This window comes from Scyliorhinus torazame, chromosome 22, assembly GCF_047496885.1.
Source record: "Scyliorhinus torazame isolate Kashiwa2021f chromosome 22, sScyTor2.1, whole genome shotgun sequence".
NCBI classification, from domain to species: Eukaryota; Metazoa; Chordata; class Chondrichthyes; order Carcharhiniformes; family Scyliorhinidae; genus Scyliorhinus; species Scyliorhinus torazame.
This window is the reverse complement of record NC_092728.1, coordinates 12,792,077-12,815,739: the sequence shown is the minus strand read 5'-3', so window position 1 is coordinate 12,815,739 and position 23,663 is coordinate 12,792,077. Positions and strand designations below refer to the sequence as shown.

At 53.6% G+C, this 23,663-nt stretch overlaps 1 protein-coding gene across 1 annotated transcript in view; it reads left to right on the top strand.

The window, feature by feature from the left end:
- Positions 1 to 23,331, top strand: part of LOC140398917 (calcium/calmodulin-dependent protein kinase type 1-like) — a 56,981-nt gene extending 33,650 nt beyond the window's left edge. The window contains exons 5-10 of the mRNA XM_072487905.1: positions 10,238 to 10,313; positions 11,438 to 11,550; positions 12,058 to 12,136; positions 15,983 to 16,070; positions 20,378 to 20,485; positions 22,345 to 23,331. Of these exons, the coding sequence (XP_072344006.1) occupies positions 10,238 to 10,313; positions 11,438 to 11,550; positions 12,058 to 12,136; positions 15,983 to 16,070; positions 20,378 to 20,464 (443 nt within the window). The 3' untranslated portion in view covers positions 20,465 to 20,485; positions 22,345 to 23,331. The remainder of the gene's footprint in view (positions 1 to 10,237; positions 10,314 to 11,437; positions 11,551 to 12,057; positions 12,137 to 15,982; positions 16,071 to 20,377; positions 20,486 to 22,344) is intronic.
- Positions 23,332 to 23,663: the final 332 nt, after the last annotated feature.

Below are 23,663 nucleotides of genomic sequence, written 5' to 3'. Positions count from 1 at the left end.
ATGGGGAGAGAGCGGGGCAGTGGAATTAGTTTGGGGATTGTTACCGTGCTATGGGGCGAGTGCGGGATAGTGGGACTAATTTAAGGATTGATACAGGGCTATGGGGAGAGAACAGGGCAGTGGGATTAGTTTGGGGATTGTTGCAGGGCATTGGGGAGAGAGTGGGGCAGTGGGATTAGTTTGGGATTGATACAGGGCTATGGGGAGAGAATGGGGTAGTGGGATTAATTTGGGATTGATAGAGAGAGGGGCAGTGGGATTAGTTTGGGGGTTGATACAGGGCTATGGGGAGAGAGTGGGGCAGTGGGATTAGTTTGGGGATTGATACAGGACGATGGGGAGAGAACAGGGCATTGGGATTAGTTTGGGATTGATACAGGGCTATGGGGAGAGAGCGGGGCAGTGGGATTAGTTTGGGGATTGATACAGGGCTATGGGGAGCGAGCGGGGCAGTGGGATTAGTTTGGGATTGATACAGGGCTATGGGGAGAGAGCGGGGCAGTGGGATTAGTTTAGGATTGATACAGGGCTATGGGGAGAGCGCGGGGCAATGGGACTAGTTTGGGGATTGATACAGGGCTATGGGGAGAGAGTGAGGCAGTGGGATTAGTTTGGGGATTGATATAGGGCGATGGGGAGAGAGTGGTGCCGTGGGATTAGTTTGGGGATTGATACAGGGCTATGGGGAGAGAGTAGGGCAGTGGGATTAGTTTTGGGATTGATACAGGGCTATGGGGAGAGAGCCGGACTGTGGGATTAGTTTGGGGATGATACAAGGCTATGGGGAGAGAGCGGGGCAATGGGACTAGTTGGGGATTGATACAGGGCTATGGGGAGAGCGTGGGCCAGTGGGATTAGTTTGGAGATTGATACAGGGCTATGGGGAGAGAGTGGGACAGTGGGATTAGTTTGGGGATTGATACAGGGCGATGGGGAGAGAGCGGAGCAGTGGAATTAGTTTGGGGATTGTTACCGTGCTATGGGGCGAGTGCGGGATAGTGGGACTAATTTAAGGATTGATACAGGGCTATGGGGAGAGAGCAGGGCAGTGGGATTAGTTTGGGGATTGATACAGGGCTATGGGGACCGAGCGGGGCAGTGGGGCTAATTTAAGGATTGATACAGGGCTATGGGGAGAGAGCGGGGCAGTGGGATTAGTTTGGGGATGATACAAGGCTATGGGGAGAGAGCGGGGCAATGGGACTAGTTTGGGGATTGATACAGGGCTATGGGGAGAGAGTGGGACAGTGGGATTAGTTTGGGGATTGATACAGGGCTATGGGGAGAGAGCGGGGCAGTGGGATTAGTTTGGGGATTGTTACCGGGCTATGGGGAGAGAGCGGGGCAGTGGGACTAATTTAAGGATTGATACAGGGCTATGGGGAGAGAGCAGGGCAGTGGGATTAGTTTGGGGATTGATACAGGGCTATGGGGACCGAGCGGGGCAGTGGGGCTAATTTAAGGATTGATACAGGGCTATGGGGAGAGAGCAGGGCAGTGGGATTAGTTTGGGGATTGATACAGGGCTATGGGGACCGAGCGGAGCAGTGGGATTAGTTTGGGGATTAATACAGGGCTATGGGGAGAGAGCGGGGCAGTAGGATTAGTTTGTGATTGATACAGGGCTATGGGGAGAGCGTGGGCCAGTGGGATTAGTTTGGAGATTGATACAGGGCTATGGGGAGAGAGTGGGACAGTGGGATTAGTTTGGGGATTGATACAGGGCGATGGGGAGAGAGCGGGGCAGTGCAATTAGTTTGGGGATTGTTACCGTGCTATGGGGCGAGTGCGGGATAGTGGGACTAATTTAAGGATTGATACAGGGCTATGGGGAGAGAACAGGGCAGTGGGATTAGTTTGGGGATTGTTGCAGGGCATTGGGGAGAGAGTGGGGCAGTGGGATTAGTTTGGGATTGATACAGGGCTATGGGGAGAGAATGGGGTAGTGGGATTAATTTGGGATTGATAGAGAGAGGGGCAGTGGGATTAGTTTGGGGGTTGATACAGGGCTATGGGGAGAGAGTGGGGCAGTGGGATTAGTTTGGGGATTGATACAGGACGATGGGGAGAGAACAGGGCATTGGGATTAGTTTGGGATTGATACAGGGCTATGGGGAGAGAGCGGGGCAGTGGGATTAGTTTGGGGATTGATACAGGGCTATGGGGAGCGAGCGGGGCAGTGGGATTAGTTTGGGATTGATACAGGGCTATGGGGAGAGAGCGGGGCAGTGGGATTAGTTTAGGATTGATACAGGGCTATGGGGAGAGCGCGGGGCAATGGGACTAGTTTGGGGATTGATACAGGGCTATGGGGAGAGAGTGAGGCAGTGGGATTAGTTTGGGGATTGATATAGGGCGATGGGGAGAGAGTGGTGCCGTGGGATTAGTTTGGGGATTGATACAGGGCTATGGGGAGAGAGCAGGGCAGTGGGATTAGTTTGGGATTGATACAGGGCTATGCGGAGAGCGCGGGGCAGTGGGATTAGTTTGGGGATTGATACAGGGCTATGGGGAGCGAGCTGGACAGTGGGATTAGTTTGGGGATTGATACAGGGCTATGGGGAGAGAGTAGGGCAGTGGGATTAGTTTTGGGATTGATACAGGGCTATGGGGAGAGAGCCGGACTGTGGGATTAGTTTGGGGATGATACAAGGCTATGGGGAGAGAGCGGGGCAATGGGACTAGTTGGGGATTGATACAGGGCTATGGGGAGAGAGTGGGACAGTGGGATTAGTTTGGGGATTGATACAGGGCTATGGGGAGAGAGCGGGGCAGTGGGATTAGTTTGGGGATTGTTACCGGGCTATGGGGAGAGAGCGGGGCAGTGGGACTAATTTAAGGATTGATACAGGGCTATGGGGAGAGAGCAGGGCAGTGGGATTAGTTTGGGGATTGATACAGGGCTATGGGGACCGAGCGGAGCAGTGGGATTAGTTTGGGGATTGATACAGGGCTATGGGGAGAGAGCGGGGCAGTAGGATTAGTTTGTGATTGATACAGGGCTATGGGGAGAGCGTGGGCCAGTGGGATTAGTTTGGAGATTGATACAGGGCTATGGGGAGAGAGTGGGACAGTGGGATTAGTTTGGGGATTGATACAGGGCGATGGGGAGAGAGCGGAGCAGTGGAATTAGTTTGGGGATTGTTACCGTGCTATGGGGCGAGTGCGGGATAGTGGGACTAATTTAAGGATTGATACAGGGCTATGGGGAGAGAGCAGGGCAGTGGGATTAGTTTGGGGATTGATACAGGGCTATGGGCAGAGAACAGGGCAGTGGGATTAGTTTGGGGATTGTTGCAGGGCATTGGGGAGAGAGTGGGGCAGTGGGATTAGTTTGGGATTGATACAGGGCTATGGGGAGAGAATGGGGTAGTGGGATTAATTTGGGATTGATAGAGAGAGGGGCAGTGGGATTAGTTTGGGGGTTGATACAAGGCTATGGGGAGAGAGTGGGACAGTGGGATTAGTTTGGGGATTGATACAGGACGATGGGGAGAGAACAGGGCATTGGGATTAGTTTGGGATTGATACAGGGCTATGGGGAGAGAGTGGGGCCGTGGGATTAGTTTGGGGATTGATACAGGGCTATGGGGAGAGAGCGGGGCAGTGGGATTAGTTTGGGGATTGATACAGGGCTATGGGGAGCGAGCGGGGCAGTGGGATTAGTTTGGGATTGATACAGGGCTATGGGGAGAGAGCAGGGCAGTGGGATTAGTTTGGGGATTGATACAGGGCTATGGGCAGAGAACAGGGCAGTGGGATTAGTTTGGGGATTGTTGCAGGGCATTGGGGAGAGAGTGGGGCAGTGGGATTAGTTTGGGATTGATACAGGGCTATGGGGAGAGAATTGGGTAGTGGGATTAATTTGGGATTGATAGAGAGAGGGGCAGTGGGATTAGTTTGGGGGTTGATACAGGGCTATGGGGAGAGAGTGGGGCAGTGGGATTAGTTTGGGGATTGATACAGGACGATGGGGAGAGAGCGGGGCAGTGGGATTAGTTTGGGGATTGATACAGGGCTATGGGGAGCGAGCGGGGCAGTGGGATTAGTTTGGGATTGATACAGGGCTATGGGGAGAGAGCGGGGCAGTGGGATTAGTTTGGGATTGATACAGGGCTATGGGGAGAGCGCGGGGCAATGGGACTAGTTTGGGGATTGATACAGGGCTATGGGGAGAGAGTGAGGCAGTGGGATTAGTTTCGGGATTGATATAGGGCGATGGGGAGAGAGTGGTGCCGTGGGATTAGTTTGGGGATTGATACAGGGCTATGGGGAGAGAGCAGGGCATTGGGATTAGTTTGGGGATTGATACAGGGCTATGGGGAGAGAGAGGGGCTGAGGGATTAGTTTGGGGTTTGATACAGGGCTATGGGGAGAGAGCGGGCAGTGGGATTAGTGTGGGATTGATACAGGGCTATGGGGAGAGAGCAGGGCATTGGGATTAGTTTGGTGATTGATACAGGGCTATAGGGAGAGAGAGGGTCAGTGGGATTAGTTTGGGGATTGATACAGGGTTATGGGGAGAGAGCAGGGCAGTGGGATTAGCTTGGGGATTGATACAGGGCAATGGGGAGAGAGCGGGGCAGTGGGATTAGTTTGGGATTGATACAGTGCTATGGGGAGAGAGCGGGGCAGTGAGATTAGTTTGGGGATTGATACAGGGCTATGGGGATTCAGTGGGGCAGTGGGACTAGTTTGGGATTGATACATGGCTATGGGGAGAGAGTGGGGCAGTGGGATTAATTTTGGATTGATACAGGGCTATGGGGAGAGAGCGGGGCAGTGAGATTAGTTCGGGGATTGATACAGGGCTATGGGGAGAGAGAGGGGCAGTGGGATTAGGTTGTGGATTGATACAGGCCTTTGGGGAGAGAGAGGGGCAGTGGGATTAGTTGGGATTGATACAGGGCTATGGGGAGAGAGCGGGGCAGTGGGATTAGTTTGGGGATTGATACAGGGCTAAGGGAGAGCGGGGCAGTGGGATTAGTTTGGGATTGATACAGGGCAATGGGGAGAGAGCGGGGCAGTGGGATTAGTTTGGGGATTGATACAGGGCTATGGGGAGAGAATGGGGCAGTGGGATTAGTTTGGGATTGATACAGGGCTATGGGGAGAGAGCGGGACACTGGGATTAGTTTGGGATTGATACAGGGCTATGGGGAGAGGGGCAGTGGGATTAGTTTGGGATTGATACAGGGCTATGGGGAGAGAGTGGGACAGTGGGATTAGTTTGGGGATTGATACAGATCTATGGCAAGAGAGAGGGGCAGTGGGATTAGTTTGGGATTGATACAGGGCTATGGGGAGAGAGTGGGGGAGTGGGATTAGTTTGGGATTGATACAGGGCTATGGGGAGAGAGTGGGGGAGTGGGATTAGTTTGGGATTGATACAGAGCTATGGGGAGAGAGCAGGGCAGTGGGATTAGTTTGGGATTGATACAGGCCTATGGGGGGAGGGAGAGAGCGGCAGTTGGATTAGTTTGGGGATTGATACAGATCTATGGGGAGAGAGAGGGGCAGTGGGATTAGTTTGGGATTGAGACAGGGCTATGGGGAGAGAGTGGGGCAGTGGGATTAGTTTGGGATTGATACAGTGCTATGGGTAGAGAGTGGGGCAGTGGGATTAGTTTAAGATTGATACAGGACTATGGGGAGAGAGTGGGGCAGTGTGATTAATTTGGGATTGATACAGGGCTATGGGGAGAGAGTGGGAGAGTGGGATTAGTTTTGGGAATATTGCAGGGCATTGGGGAGAGAGTGGGGCAGTGGGATTAGTTTGGGATTGATACAGGGCTATGGGGAGAGAGTGGGGTAGTGGGATTAATTTGGGATTGATAGAGAGAGGGGCAGTGGGATTAGTTTGGGGATTGATACAGGGCTATGGGGAGAGAGTGGGGCAGTGTGATTAGATTGGGGATTGATACAGGGCGATGGGAAGAGAGCAGGGCAGTGGGATTAGTTTGGGATTGATACAGGGCTATGGGGAGAAAGAGGGGCAATGGGACTAGTTTGGGGATTGATACAGGGCTATGGGGAGAGAGTGAGACAGTGGGATTAGTTTGGGGATTGATACAGGGCGATGGGGAGAGAGTGGGGCCGTGGGATTAGTTTGGGGATTGATACAGGGCTATGGGGAGAGAGCAGGGCATTGGGATTAGTTTGGGGATTGATACTGGGCTATGGGGAGAGAGCGGGCTGTGGATTAGTGTGGGATTGATACAGGGCTATGGGGAGAGAGCAGGGCATTGGGATTAGTTTGGGGATTGATACAGGGCTATAGGGAGAGAGAGGGTCAGTGGGATTAGTTTGGGGATTGATGCAGGGTTATGGGGAGAGAGCAGGGCAGTGGGATTAGTTTGGGGATTGATACAGGGCAATGGGGAGAGAGCGGGGCAGTGGGATTAGTTTGGGATTGATACAGTGCTATGGGGAGCGAGCGGGGCAGTGAGATTAGTTTGGGGATTGAAACAGGGCTATGGGGGGAGATTTGGACAGTGGGATTAGTTTGTGGATTGATACAGGGCTTTGGGGAGAGAGAGGGGCAGTGGGATTAGTTGGGATTGATACAGGGCTATGGGGAGAGAGCGGGGCAGTGGGATTAGTTTGGGATTGATACAGGGCTATGGGGAGAGAGCGGGGCAGTGGGATTAGTTTGGGATTGATAGAGGGCTATGGGGAGAGAGCGTGGCAGTGGGATTAGTTTGGGATTGATACAGGGCTATGGGGAGAGAGTGGGGCCGTGGGATTAGTTTGGGGATTGATACAGGGCTATGGGGAGAGAGCGTGGCAGTGGGATTAGTTTGGGATTGATACAGGGCTATGGGGAGAGAGTGGGGCCGTGGGATTAGTTTGGGGATTGATACAGGGCTATGGGGAGAGAGAGGGGCAGTGGGATTAGTTTGGGATTGATACGGGCTATGGGGAGAGAGTGAGGCAGTGGAATTAGTTTGGGATTGATACAGGGCGATGGGGAGAGAGTGGGGGAGTGGGATTAGTTTGGGATTGATACAGGGCTATGGGGAGAGAGCGGGACAGTGGGATTAGTTTGGGGATTGATACAGGGCTATGGGGAGAGAGAGGGGCAGTGGGATTAGTTTGGGATTGATACGGGCTATGGGGAGAGAGTGAGGCAGTGGAATTAGATTGGGATTGATACAGGGCGATGGGGAGAGAGTGGGGGAGTGGGATTAGTTTGGGATTGATACAGGGCTATGGGGGGAGAGAGAGAGCGGCAGTTGGATTAGTTTAGGGATTGATACAGATCTATGGGGAGAGAGAGGGGCAGTGGGATTAGTTTGGGATTGAGACAGGGCTATGGGGAGAGAGTGGGGCAGTGGAATTAGTTTAGGGTTTGATGCAGGGCTATGGGGAGAGAGCGGGGCATTGGGATTAGTTTGGGATTAATACAGGGCTATGGGGAGACAGCGGGGCAGTGGGATTAGTTTGGGATTGATACAGCGCTATGGGGAGAGAGTGGGGCAGTGGGATTAGTTTTAATTTGATACAGGGCTATGGGGAGAGAGTGGGGCAGTGGGATTAATTTGGGATTGATACAGGGCTATGGGGAGAGAGTGGGAGAGTGGGATGAGTTTTGGGATTGATACTGGGCTATGGGGAGAGAGCGGGGCAGTGGGATTAGTTTGGGGATTAATACAGGGCTATGGGGAGAGAGAGGGGCACTGGAATTAGTTTGTGGATTGATACAGAGCTTTGGGGAGAGAGAGGGGCAGTGGGATTAGTTTGGGATTGATACAGGGCTATGGGGAGAGAGCGGGTGTGGTGGTATGTATTTGGGGTAATATGGTACCTGTGAAGTCGAGAGGCTATTGGCTGACAGGTCCCGGGTCCTGATTGGATCTGCCGACTTCTGGCTCCGCCCTGGAGGCGGAGTATAAGAGCTCAAGTTCTCCCCGCAGCCTCATTCTGTTGCTGAGCTGCTGGGGGACAAGTCTCGCTTAATAAAGCCTAGATAGACTTCATCGCTTCTTGTCTCGCGTAAATTATTGTGCACTACAGCGGGGCAGTGGGATTAGTTTGGGATTGATACAAGGCTATGGGGAGAGAGCGGGGCAGTGGGATTAGTTTAGGGTTTGATACAGGGCTATGGGGAGAGAGCGAGGCATTGGGATTAGTTTGGGATTGATACAGGGCTGTGGGGAGAGAGCAGGGCAGTGGGATTAGTTTAGTGATTGATACAGGGCTATGGGGAGAGAGTGGGGCAGTGGGACTAGTTTGGGATTTATACAGGGCTACGGGGAGAGAGTGGGGCAGTGGGATTAGTTTGGGATTGATACAGGGCTATGGGGATTGAGCGGGGCAGTGGGACTAGTTTGGGATTGATACACGGCTATGGGGAGAGAGTGGGGCAGTGGGATTAGTTTGGGATTGATACAGGGCTATGGGGAGAGAGTGGGGCAGTGGGATTAATTTGGGATTGATACAGGGATATGGGGAGAGAGCAGGACAGTGGGACTAGTTTGGGATTGATACAGGGCTCTGGGGAGAGAGTGGGGCAGTGGGATTAGTTAGGGATTGATACAGGGCTGTGGGGAGAGAGTGGGCCAGTGGGATTAATTTGGGATTGATACAGGGCTATGGGGAGAGAGTGGGGCAGTGGGATTAATTTGGGATTGATACAGGGCTATGGGGAGAGAGTGGGACAGTGGGATTAGTTTGGGGATTGATACTGGGCTATGGGGAGAGAGCGGGGCAGTGAGATTAGTTTGGGGATTGATACAGGGCTATGGGGAGAGAGAGGGGCAGTGGGATTAATTTGTGGATTGATACAGGCCTTTGGGGAGAGAGTGGGGGAGTGGGATTAGTTTGGGATTGATGCAGGGCTATGGGGAGAGAGCGGGGCAGTGGGATTAGTTTGGGATTGATACAGGGCTATGAGGAGAGAGCGGGGCAGTGGGATTAATTTTGGATTGATACAGGGCTATGGGGAATGAGCGGGGCAGTGGGATTAGTTTAGGGTTTCATACAGGGCTATGGGGAGAGAGCGGGGCATTGGGATTAGTTTGGGATTGATACAGGGCTATGGGGAGAGAGCGGGGCAGTGGGATTAGTTTGGGATTGATACAGGGCTATGGGGAGAGAGCGGGGCAGTGGGATTAGTTTGGGGATTGATACAGGGCTATGGGGAGAGAGAGGGGCAGTGGGATTAGTTTGGGCTTGATACAGGGCTACGGGGAGAGAGTGGGGCAGTGGGATCAGTTTGGAATTGATTCAGGGCTATGGGGAGAGAGGGGCAGTAGGATTAGTTTGGGATTGATACAGGGCTACGGGGAGAGAGTGGGGCAGTGGGATTAGTTTGGGACTGATACAGGGCTATGGGGAGAGAGTGGGGCAGTAGAATTAGTTTAGGATTGATACAGGGTTTTGGGGAGAGTGTGGGGCAGTGGGATTAGTTTGGGATTGATACAGGGCTATGGGGAGAGAGTGGGGCAGTGGGATTTGTTTGGGATTGATACAGGGCTATGGGGAGAGAGCGGGGCATTGGGATTAGTTTGGGATTGATACAGGGCTCTGGGGAGCGAGCGGGGCAGTGGCATTAGTTTAGGGATTGATACAGGGCTATGGGGAGAGAGTGGGGCAGTGGGACTAGTTTGGGATTGATACAGGGCTATAGGGAGGGAGTGGGGCAGTGGGATTAGTTTGGGATTGATACAGGGCTATGGGGAGAGAGTGGGGCAGTGGGATTAATTTGGGATTGATACAGGGCTATAGGGAGAGAGTGGGGCAGTGGGATTAGTTTGGGGATTGATACAGGGCGATGCGGAGAGAGCGGGGCAGTGGGATTAGTTTGGGGATTGATACAGGGCAATGGGGAGAGAGTGGGGCAGTGGGATTAGTTTGGGGATTGATACAGGGTTATGGGGAGAGAGTGGGGCAGTGGGACTAGTTTGGGATTGATAAAGGGCGATGGGGAGAGAGCGGGGCAGTGGGATTAGTTTGGGATTGATACAGGGCTATGTGGAGAGAGAGGGTCAGTGGGATTAGTCCCCAGGCAGTCTAAAGCATGCACAACCATAGCGGAGCAATGGAAATCAGGAAAGCGCGCGAGGTCAGAATTGGACCAGCGTTTAGACTTCAGTGCTTTGCAGTGATCGGAGGAGCTTCCAGACTTCGGGAGAGAGGAATACAGGGATACTTCTCTGAAACCAGTTGTGAGGGGGGGATATGTTGTTCCTTCTCCAGAGGTTACCCTCATTTGGAACTGTTTTTTCCCCCTCAGCTCCCGAGATCCTGGAGCAGAAACCATACGGAAAATCCGTGGACTGCTGGTCAATTGGCATCATTTCATATATCCTGTGAGTGTTCGCGGATTTACTGATTCGCTGCAGTCTATCAATCTCTCCTCCTTACTCCCCAAACTCGGAGGGTCCTTTCCTGAGGGAGCGCCGCACTATGGGAGGGTCAGTGCTGAGGGAGCGCCACACTGTCGGAGGGTCAGTGCTGAGGGAGCGCCACACTGTCGGAGGGTCAGTGCTGAGGGAGCGCCACACTGTCGGAGGGTCAGTGCTGAGGGAGTGTGGCACTGTCGGAGGGTCAGTACTGGGGTAGCACTGCACTGTCGGAAGGTCAGTGCTGAGGGAGCGCCGCACTGTCAGAGGGTCAGCACTGAGGGAGCGCCGCACTGTCAGAGGGTCAGTACTGAGGGAGCGCCGCCCTATTGGAGGGTCAGTGCTGAGGGAGCGCCACACTGTCGGAGGGTCAGTGCTGAGGGAGCGCCGCACTGTCTGAGGGTCAGTGCTGAGGGAGCGCCGCACTGTTGGAGGGTCAGTACTGAGGGAGCGCTGCACTGTCAAGAGGGTCAGTGCTGAGGGAGCGCCGCCCGGTCGGAGGGTCAGTGCTGAGGAAGCGCTGCACTGTCGGAGGGGCAGTACTGAGAGATGCTGCACTGTCAGAGGGTCAGTGCCGAGGGAGCGCTGCACTGTTGGTAGGGTCTGTGCTGAGAGAGCACCGCACTGTCAGAGGGTCAGTACTGAGGGAGCGCTGCACTGTCAAAGGGTCAGTGCTGAGGTAGCGCCGCACTGTAGGAGGGTCAGTGCTGAGGGTGCGCCGCACTGTGGGAGGGTCAGTGCTGAGGGAGTGCCGCACTGTCGGAGGGTCAGTGCTGAGGGAGCGCCGCACTGTCGGAGGGTCAGTGCTGAGGGAGCGCCGCACTGTCAGAGGGTCAGTGCTGAGGGAGCGCCGCACTGTCGGAGGGTCAGTGCTGAGGGAGCGCCGCACTGTCGGAGGGTCAGTAATGAGGGAGCGCCGCACTGTTGGAGGAGGCAGCAGTGTGGGATCTTGCTGTGTAAAAAATGAACAATCTGTCTCCCGCATCACGACAGTTCAGAACCAAAAGTAGCTCCGTGACTGTGAGGCGTTTGGCTCGCCCGGAGAGGTCCGGTAAAAATGTGATCATTCTTTTTGTCTACCCCGTCGGCAGGTTGTGCGGCTACCCTCCGTTCTACCATGAGAATGACTCGGAGCTCTTCAAGCAGATCCTGAAGGCCGAGTTCGAGTTCGATGCGCCGTACTGGGATGACATCTCCGAGTCAGGTAGGCACTCCACCTCTCCTCGCGAGGGATGAGTGAAGCAGGGTGGTGGGTGGGGGAGGACCTCGAAGCCTCTTTCCTCCCTCCCCTGTGAGCATCAGAGGGCCAGGATGTCTCTGCTATTCGACTGCGGCATGCGCCGTGGCAGACACGTGGGACCTGGCTGGGCGGGGGGGGGGGGGGGGGGGGCGGCGGCGGGGGGAAGAGTCCTGGGAACTCCATTCCCATTGAGTGAACGCTTGTGAGCGTGACATTTACATGCCCACCTCTGCGAGGGGCCGCTAGTGGAGGAGGTAGAAAGGGGTCTTCATGTTACCTGCTCTCCCAACCGGAACGTCGAGAATCGCGGGGCTTTTAACGACAGCGACTGTGAGACAGTATGTGTCAAGGTCAGAGAAACAGCCTCTCCTGGGTTGTGGAGGTCACACTGTGGCAGAGCACTGTGACCCTGAGGTGTGAACGTTGACAAGACCCCAGATTAATAAGTATTTCCTCCTCCTCTCTCCCCAGCGAAGGACTTCATCCGTCATCTCTTGGTGAGGGAGCCTGACAAGAGATACACCTGCGAGGAGGCATTGAAACACCCCTGGTAGGTGCTGAATCACGCATGTGTTCTATCCGCTCTCTGTCCATCCTCACCTTGGAGTTAATAGGTCGTGGGTTCCTGCCCCCAGTCCAATGACTCACGTAACTTAATCCGAAATACCCACAGGGGGCAGTGCTGAGGGAGCGTTCCACTTTCAGAAGCTAAATACTGAGAGTGCGCCGCACTGTCGGAGGATCAGTGCTGAGGGAGCACCGCACTGTCGGAGGGTCAGTGCTGAGAGAGCGCCGCACTGTCGGAGGGTCAGTGCTGAGGGAGCGCCTCACTGTCGGAGGGTCAGTGCTGAGGGAGCACCGCACTGACGGAGGGTCAGTGCTGAGGGAGTGCCGCACTGTTAGAGAGTCAGTGCTGAGGGAGCGCCACACTGTCGAAGGGTCAGTGCTGAGGGAGCGCCGCACTGTCGGAGGATCAGTGCTGAGGGATGCTGCACTGTCGGAGGGTCAGTGTTGAGGGAGTGCCGCACTGTTGGAGGTTGATGTGGTGGGTGTTCTGGACCACATACAGGTCACCAACACTTGAAGTAGTGCAACACTATTTTATTAAAAGGTTAACAATTTCATTAAAAGGTTAACATACTTGAACTGTGGGTAAATACGATACCAGCTTTAACTAAAGACCTTTGCCTTGTCCTAACCAGTTGATGCACTCAGCACATGGTGAATGTCTGTGTTGCAGGCTGTGAGTTCTGTGCTCCTAGCTAGCTGCTACTCGAATGAGCGGGAAGTCTGATGTCCCCTGTCTTTATAGTGCGTGTGCTCTCACTGGTGATTGGCTGCAGTGTTGTGTGTGTTGATTGGTCCCACTGTGTGTCCATCAGTGTGTGTCTGCACCATGATATACTGGTGTACATTATGACATCCCCCCTTTTATATAAAAAAATGTGCTTGCGTGACAATAAATAGAGTGTGGTGAATGTTCCTGGCTATGTGTGTGCAAAATATTTACAGGACTATGTACATAAAACGAAGCTATTTACATGGGAAGGTGCCTGGTGCAGAAAAAACAGTGTGTCACACAAATAACGAGATGAACACTATATACAAACCACTTGAACGATTAAACGGAAGAACAGAACAGACCAGAGAGTCCATTAGTGCAATGTTCACAAGTTAAGTCTCTGAGGTGGGCGACGAATTCTGGTTGACCGTCAGGGTGGCACACCACTCATCGTCTGGATCGATGCTGTATACCGACAGCGGCTGGTGTCTTTGCTTCGGGGACAGCCTGTTTTTTGTCACGACACCGACTCGAAAAGGCGCCTTCGGGTCCTCGGTGTCACTGCTGTGTGGGAGGCCGAAATCGGACTCGGTGACCGTGGGTTGAATTGCCCAAACATTCCTGTGAGGCTGGCTGAAGCGATATGAATTGGACGGCTGAGCAGCTCGACAGCAGGCAGCATAGTGGCCAAGTCTTCCACATCGTAGGCATTGTCGAGATTTTGCGGGGCATTGCCGCTTTAAATGGCGGAGCCACAGTTGCCGCACGTTGTGACGTTCGCTGCGCCACCGCGCATGTGCGGTGTGGTCCTGCGTGGTGCGTGCCTGCGCGTTACATTCCTCCATGTTGCCGTCCCCTCGTTTGGTGCGTACAAGCGCGGGAGTCCGTGAAAAGCGTGCAAAATGGCCGCCCTCATCCAGGCTGAGGCCCTGGAGGTGTTCAATCACTTGGACCCGTTCCGCCTCGTGGGGACCTTGCCGTGTCGTTTCAGCCGCTTGTATATGGGAATACCGACTGGTGGCATTTTCATGTCGGACACAGGTCTCGATGGCGGTCGCCAGGGTGAGTTGCTTTACTTTGAAGAGCTGCTGACGTAGGGGGTCCGACTGAACACCGAAAACGATCTGGTCGTGTATCATGGAGTCGGAGGTGGGCCCGTAGCTGCAAGATTGCGCAAGGATGCGGAGGTGCGTTAAAAAGGACTGGAAAGGTTCGTCCTTACCCTGCAAACGCTGCTGGAACACGTAGCGTTCGAAACTTTAATTCACCTCTACGCTGCAGTGAGTGTCAAATTTGAGGAGAACCGTCTTGAAGTTCGTCTTGTCTTCGTCATCTGCAAAGGTGAGACAGTTGAAAATGTGGATGGCATGGTCCCCTGCCGTGGAGAGGAGAAGAGCAATCTCTCTGGTGTCCGAGGCGCCCTCCCTGTCCGTGGCTTTGAGGAAGAGCTGGAAGCGCTGTTTGAAAATCTTCCAGTTGGCCCCGAGGTTGCCGGCGATGCGGAGCGGCGGCGGCGGGCTGATGTTGTCCATGTTGCAGAATGACGGAATGCTGGCGGAAGGCAGATCACTTGCAGGTAGGTCTAAGAAGTGATAGTATGCAACCACTCCTGGTATCATGATGTGTTGGGTGTTCTGGATCACATACAGGTCATCAACACTTGAAGTAGTGCAACACTATTTTATCAAAAGGTTAACTATTTAAACATACTTGAACTGTGGGTAAATACGATACCAGCTTTAACTAAAGACCTTTGCCTTGTCCTAACCAGGTGATGCACTCAGCACATGATGAATGTCTGTGTTGCAGGCTGTGAGCTCTGTGCTCCGAGCTGGCTGCTACTAGAATGAGCGGGAACTCTCCTGTCCCCTGTCTTTATAGTGCGTGTGCTCTCACTGGTGATTGGCTGCGGTGTTGTGTATGCTGATTGGTCCCATTGTGTGTCCATCAGTGTGTTCTGCACCATGATATACTGGTGTATATTATGACAGAGGTGACATCTTTTGTGATGAGACGTTAAACCTGAGGCCCACGTACAGCCTCACAAGTGGGTGTAAAAGATCCCACGGCCACGACTGGACGATGAGCAGAGTGTAGGGGGGGTTTGTGGAGGCTGGGATTGGTGGGGGGGCGAAGCTGGGGGAGGCTCTCCCCAGTCCAATATTTATCCCACGACCCACAGCATGAAGGGAAATGGGCAGCACGGTAGCATTGTGGATAGCACAATTGCTTCACAGCTCCAGGGTCCCAGGTTCGATTCCGGCTTGGGTCACTGTCTGTGCGGAGTCTGCACGTCCTCCCCGTGTCTGCGTGGGTTTCCTCCGGGTGCTCCGGTTTCCTCCCACAGTCCAAAGATGTGCAGGTTAGGTGGATTGGCCATGATAAATTGCCCTTAGTGTCCAAAATTGCCCTTAGTGTTGGGTGGGGTTACTGGGTTATGGGGATAGGGTGGAGGTGTCGACCGTGGGTGGGGTGCTCTTTCCAAGAGCCGGTGCAGACATCGATGGGCCGAATGGCCTCCTTCTGCACTGTAAATTCTATGAAAACTAATCTATGAAAACAGATGATCCGGGTCAACGATACCGTTTTTACTGGGATCTGAGGGCAGCACGGCGGCGCAGTGGGTTAGCACTGCTGCCTCACGGCGCCGAGGTCCCAGGTTCGATCCCGGCTCTGGGTCACTGTCCGTGTGGAGTTTGCACATTCTCCCCGTGTTTGCGTGGGTTTCGCCCCCACAACCCAAAGATGCGCAGGGTAGGTGGATTGGCCACGCTAAATTGCCCCTTAATTGGAAAAAATGAATTGGGTACTCTAAATTTATAAAAAATAAAAATAAAAAAAGACGTTCCTGGGATGTTGCTGTGTGTAAATTAGCTGCGGCGCTGCAGGGCCCAGGGCTGGTGAAAAGGGGCTGGTGAAACAGACGTCGTAAGACTGGGGTGGGGTTCAATCCCACAAAAAATGGAGACGTCCAGCACTGGGAGTTGGGCAGCGTGGAGGGCGTCGCTCCTTGGCCCCACAGACCCCCAGTATCACACGACCCGGACACCGGCGGGGTTACCAGCAGCTGGCTCACCGAACAAGCGTCCGTGACCATTTCACTTTGACCCACAGGATTGTTGGCGACACGGCCCTGGACAAGAACATTCACCAATCGGTCAGCGAGCAAATCAGGAAGAACTACGCAAAGATGCACTGGAAGGTGAGGGAACAGTTTCAAAACATACTCTGCACCCCTCACTGTAACACTCTGATATATCACACACCCCTCACTGTAACATTCTGATATATCCCACACCCCTCACTGTAACACTGATATACCCCATACCCCTCACTGTAACACTCTGATATACCACACACCCCTTACTGTAACACTCTGATATACCCCACACCCCTCACTGTAACACTCTGATATATCCCACACCCCTCACTGTAACACTCTGATATATCCCACACACCTCACTGTAACACTGATATACACCACACCCCTCACGGTAACACTCTGATATATCACACACCCCTCACTGTAACATTCTGATATATCCCACAGCCCTCACTGTAACACTGATATACCCCATACCCCTCACTGTAACACTGATATACCCCACACCCCTCACTGTAACACTCTGATATATCCCACAGCCCTCACTGTAACACTGATATACCCCATACCCCTCACTGTAACACTCTGATATATCCCACACCCCTCACTGTAACACTCTGATATACACCACACCCCTCACTGTAACACTCTGATATACCCCACACCCCTCACTGTAACACTCTGATATACCCCACACCCCTCACTGTAACACTGATATACCCCACACCCCTCACTGTAACATTCTGATATATCCCACACCCCTCACTGTAACACTCTGATATACCCCACACCCCTCACTGTAACACTCTGATATACCCCACACCCCTCACTGTAACACTCTGATATACCCCACACCCCTCACTGTAACACTCTGATATACCCACACCCCTCACTGTAACACTGATATACCCCACACCCCTCACTGTAACACTCTGATATACCCCACACCCCTCACTGTAACACTGATATATCCCACACCCCTCACTGTAACACTCTGATATATCCCACGCCCCTCACTGTAACACACTGATATACCCCACACCCCTCACTGTAACACTCTGATATACCCCACACCCCTCACTGTAACACTCCGATATACCCCACACCCCTCACTGTAACACTGATATACCCCGCACCCCTCACTGTAACACTCTGATATATCCCACACCCCTCACTGTAACACACTGATATACCCCACACCCTTCACTGTAACACTGATGTACCCCACACCCCTCACTGTAACACTCCGATACACCCCACACTCCTCACTGTAACACTGATATACCCCACACCCCTCACTGTAACACTGATATATCCCACACCCCTCACTGTAACACTCTGATATATCCCACGCCCCTCACTGTAACACACTGATATACCCCACACCCCTCACTGTAACACTCTGATATACCCCACACCCCTCACTGTAACACTCCGATATACCCCACACCCCTCACTGTAACACTGATATACCCCGCACCCCTCACTGTAACACTCTGATATATCCCACACCCCTCACTGTAACACACTGATATACCCCACACCCTTCACTGTAACACTGATGTACCCCACACCCCTCACTGTAACACTCCGATACACCCCACACTCCTCACTGTAACACTGATATACCCCACACCCCTCACTGTAACACTGATATATCCCACACCCCTCCCTGTAACACTCTGATATACCCCGCACCCCTCACTGTAACACTCTGATATATCCCCACACCCCTCACTGTAACACTGATATACCCCTCACCCCACACTGTAACACTCCGATATACCCCACAACCCTCACTGTAACACTGTGAAATACCCCACACCCCTCACTGTAACACTCTGATATATCCCACATCCCTCACTGTAACACTCTGATATACCCCACATCCCTCACTGTAACACTATGATATACCCCACATCACTCACTGTAACTCTCTGATACACCCCACACCCCTCACTGTAACACCCTGATATACCCCACACCCCTCACTGTAACACTCTGATATACCCCTCACTGTAAAACTCTGATATATCCCACACCCCTCACTGTAACACTCCGATATACCCCTCACCCCTCACTGTAACACTCCGATATACCCCACACCCCTCACTGTAACACTGATATACCCCACAACCCTCACTGTAACACTCTGATATACCCCACACCCCTCACTGTAACACTCTGATATATCCCACACCCCTCACTGTAACACTGACATACCCCTCACCCCTCACTGTAACACTCCGATATACCCCACACCCCTCACTGTAACACACTGATATACCTCACATCCCTCACTGTAACAGTCTGATATACCCCACACCCCTCACTGTAACACTCTGACATATCACAAACCCCCCACTGTAACACTCTGATAGACCCCACACCCCTCAATGTAACACACTGATATACCCCACACCCCTCACGGGAACACTCTGATATACCCCACACCCCTCACTGTAACACACTGATATACCCCACCCCACTCACTGTAACACTCTGAAATACCCCACACCCCTCACTGTAACATTCTGATATACCCCACACCCCTCACTGTAACACTCTGATATATCCCAGACCCCTCACTGTAACACTCTGATAGACCCCACCCCCTCACTGTAACATTAATATACCCCTCACCCCTCACTGTGACACTCTGATATATCCCACACAGCTCATTGTAACACTGATATACCCCTCACCCCTCACTGTAACACTGATATACCCCACATCCCTCACTGTAACACTATGAAATACCCCACACCGCTCACTGTGACGCTCTGATGTACCCACACCCCTCACTGTAACACTCTGATATACCCCTCACCCCTCACTGTAACACTCCGATATACCCCACACTGTAATACTGATATATCCCACCCCCCTCATTGTAACACTCTGATATACCCCACACCCCTCACTGTAAAACTCTGATATACGCCACCCCTCTCACTAACATTCTGATATACCCACACCCCTCACTGTAACACTCTGATTACCCCACCCCCCTCACTGTAACACTCTGATATACCCACACCCGTCACTGTAACACTCTGATATACCCCACACCCTTCAGTGTAATACTCTGATATCTCCCACACCACTCACTGTAACACTCTGATACACCCCTCACTGTAACAGTCTGATATACCGCACAGCCCTCACTGTAACACTCTGATATATCCCACATCCCTCATTGTAACACTGAAATACCCCACAACCCTCACTGTAATACCCTGATATATACTACACCCCTCACTGTAACGCTCTGATATATCCCACACCCCTCACTTTAACACACTGATATACCCCACGCCTCTCACTGTAACACTCTGATTTACCCCACACACCTCACTGTAACACTCTGATATATCCCACACCCCTCACTTTAACACTCTGATATACCCCACACCCCTCACTGTAACACTCTGATATACCCCACACCCCTCACTGTAACACTGACATATCCCACACCCCTCACTGTAACACTCTGATATACACCACACCCCTCACTGTAACACTCTGATATACCCCACACCCCTCACTGTAACACTCTGATATATCCCACACCCCTCACTGTAACACTCTGATATACCCCACACCCCTCACTGTAACACTCTGATATACCCCACACCCCTCACGGTAACACTCTGATATATCCCACACCCCACACTGTAACACTCTGATATATCCCACACCCCTCACTGTAACACTCTGATATATCCCACACCCCTCACTGTAACACTCTGATATACCCCACACCCCTCACTGTAACACTCTGATATATCCCACACCCCACACTGTAACACTCTGATATATCCCACACCCCTCACTGTAACACTCTGATACACCCCACACCGTAACATTCTGATATACCTCACTCCCCTCACTGTAACACTATGATACACCCCTCACTGTAACACTGATATACCCCTCACCCCTCACTGTGACACTCTGATATATCCCACACCCCTCACTGTAACACTCTGATATACCCCACACCCCTCACTGTAACACACTGATATACCCACACCCCTCACTGTAACACTCTGATATATCCCACACCCCTCACTGTAACACTCTGATATACCCCACACCCCTCACTGTAACACACTGATATACCCACACCCCTCACTGTAACACTGATATACCCCTCACCCCTCACTGTGACACTCTGATATATCCCACACCCCTCCATGTAACACTCTGATATACCCCACACCCCTCACTGTAACACTCTGATATACCCCACACCCCTCACTGTAACACTCTGATATACCCCACACCCCTCACTGTAACACTCTGATATACCCACACCCCTCACTGTAACACTCTGATATACCCACACCCCTCATTGTAACACTGATATATCGCAGACTGACCTACTCCATTTCCTCTTGCAGCGAGCATTCAATGCCACAGCGATTGTTCGTCACATGTGCAAACAGCAGGTTGGCACCGAGAATGATGAGGCTTCGGTGAGCTCATAAGCTGATGACCAATCAGGAGAGGTAATTTTGATGCGCTGCGTGAATGTCGGGAACAATCATACACGGCACTTCTGAGCAATGAGCTAATGGTGGGAGTGCGCATTAATAGAGTGCTGAGGGAGCGCTGCACTGTCGGAAGGTCAGTGCTGAGGGAGCGCCACACTGTCGGAGGGTCAGTGCTGAGGGAGCGGCGCACTGTCGGAGGGTCAGTGCTGAGGGAGCGCTGCACTGTCCGAAGGTCAGTGCTGAGGGAGCGCCACACTGTCGGAGGGTCAGTGCTGAGGGAGCGCCGCACTGTGGGAGGGTCAGTGCTGAGGGAGCGTCGCACTGTCGGAGGGTCAGAGCTGAGGGAGCGCCGCGCTGTCGGAGGGTCAGTGCTGAGGGTGCGCCGCACTGTCGGAGGGTCAGTACTGAGGGAGCACCGCACTGTCGGAGGGTCAGGGCTGAGGGTGCGCCGCACTGTCGGAGGGTCAGTGCTGAGGGTGCGCCGCACTGTCGGAGGGTCAGTGCTGAGGGAGCGCCGCACTGTCGGAGGGTCAGTGTTGAGGGAACGCCGCACTGTGGGAGGGTCAGTGCTGAGGGAGCGCCGCACTGTGGGAGGGTCAGTGCTGAGGGAGCGCCGCACTGTCGGAGGGTCAGTGCTGAGGGAACGCCGCACTGTCGGCGCGTCAGTAGTGAGGGAGCGCCGCACTTAAGAGGGTCAGTGCTGAGGGAGCGCCGCATTGTCGGAGGGTCAGTGCTGAGAGAGCGTTGCACTGTCGGAGGGTCAGTGCTGAGGGAGCATCGCACTGTCAGAGGGTCAGTACTGAGGGAATACCGCACTGTTGGAGGGAGTGGCTGACACTGTCGGAGGGTCAGTACTGAGGGAATACCGCACTGATGGAGGTGTCATTTAAAAAATTTAAGTACCCAAATCTTTTTTTCAAATTTAGGGGCAATGTAGCGTGGCAATCCACCTACCCTGATTATCTTTGTGTTGTGGGGGTGAGAACCACGCAGACACGGGGAGAATGTGCAAACTCCACACGGACAGTGACCCAGAGCCGGGATCGAACCTGGGACCTCGGCGCCGTGAGGCAGCAGTGCTAACCACTCCGCCACCGTGCCTCCCTTGGAAAGCTGGCGTCTGGCCTCTCTGGTGCACATTATCGATGCCACGGCCTCTTTTGAAAGAAGGGCTGGTGGTGGCGAGGTCGATGAGTGAGGTGGTCTCACCCGTGTCCTGGGGCCTATTTCTGATCTCCCACACAATGGCTCTCCATGAAGTCTTGTTCAAATTGACTGTCGCCTCTCCCACAGGGCAACAGTGTCGACACTTCGAGGAAACATTCTTTCATTGGCAGTGGGGTGCTTTGGGATAGTCTTGAGGTGGTGACACGGGGCTGGAGAAATGCAAATCTTTGATCTGCCCGCCGCCCCCCTCCCCCCACAAGTTTTTTTGCGCGGTGGCGCACCGGAATGGAACTCAAGATGGCCGCAGGGTCAAAGGGGAATGCTCAACTCACCCATCATGCCTTGCTCCTGGGCACTTGTGCACAAAGCATTGTCAACTGTGCTTGAACTCAATCCGGGAGGTCCTCAGGTCCTCCAGCTGCCCCACCCGGCCAAATACTCCCTAGCACTGCCCCCCCCCAAATATTTTCTTGGACAAAATTTCACATCTCTTTGTGGGCAGCAGTAGCTCCTCCTCCCATTCCCTCCTCCCTGGTAACTCCAGAGCCAGCCCTGGAGGGTTGGGAACCCTGGCAGCCAATAGGTGGAGACTGTCACACGTTGGGGCGCGTGTCTGGTTGTTTCCCCCTCCTCGCCCTGCCCTCGGGGGCTGGGGGGGGGGGGTGGGAGGGGTTATGGTAACCGTGTCTGTGTTGATTTGTTCCCAGCTGCTGTGACGTGGACTGGACTCCCGAAGACGTGACCCTTCACCCCACCTCCTCCGTGCGTCCACCCCGGTGTTTTGTGGCATGCTCCGTTCTCCGGCACTTCTCTGGATGGCGGCCATTCCTCCCCTCCCCCGCTCCCCTCCCCCTCTTCCGAACGCCGCCCCGTCGCCTTGCGATGATCATCCGACTGTGTTCGGCCTGGCCAGCGCGAAGGGCGTCCCGCTTGCTGCCATTTTGCCTGACTCCAACACCAACCCCCCCCCCCCCAAATCCCACCCCACCCCTCGCCTCCCCTTCGGCCTTGCCGGATACCTCATGGGCATGTGCGCCCTGGAACCGACGTCGTGAAGGGTGAGGTGGCTCCAAAATGGCCGACGCTCGTCAAGGACATTGTTGGTGAGGGGCGTGTCGGGTTGGAGGTGGGAGGGGTGCGGGGAGGTTTGTAAAGTCGGGCACCCAGAAATCACGCCTTGGTGGCTGCGCTGGAGGCAGAGGAGGCCTTCCTTGTTATTGTGGACTCGTGAATGGTCATTGGGGCTGGGGTTGGAGGACGTGAGGGGGCACAGAAATTAAGAGACGGAAGGGACAGGGACCGAGGGGCGATGGGGAAGCGGGCGGTTCGAGAGTGGCCGTGAAAACCAAAACATCGCTCCGCGGATCGCAAAGGGCCAACCCTCACGGCGTGGAGCCACTAAAAGACCCCTCCCTTCCAAGTGGACCGCCCCACCCGATGATGTCACCAGTTGGAGGGCAATGGATGAGATCACAGGCGGAAGAGTCGATGGGGGGTTGGGGGGTGGGGGGGAAATGGGCCGTACACACATTGGGAGCACCTCAAGCCTCGACGGTCAACTTGGAAATTCCAGATGCATGAACCCTTTTCCGGTTTGACCTCCCCCGCTTATGGAACGTGCATGCTGTTCCTTGATGTCGGACCAAAACTGCCTGAAGAGAACCTTTAGTAAAAAGTGGAACACACTCAGTAAACCCTTGACTCTGCCTCCTTTTCTTGCACATTTGGTACCGGGACGGGAGGCTGCGACATTCAACTAAGGGAAAATCTTACACTGGGTGTGTGAGCAAGAGACAGGACAGTGTGGACGGAGCTTTACTCTGTATCTAACCCCGTGCTGTACCTGTCCTGGGAGTGTTTGATGGGGACAGTGTAGAGGGAGCTTTACTCTGTATCTAACCCCGTGCTGTACCTGTCCTTGGAGTGTTTGATGGGGACAGTGTAGAGGGAGCTTTACTCTGTATCTAACCCCGTGCTGTACCTGTCCTGGGAGAGTTTGATGGGGACAGTGTAGAGGGAGCTTTAC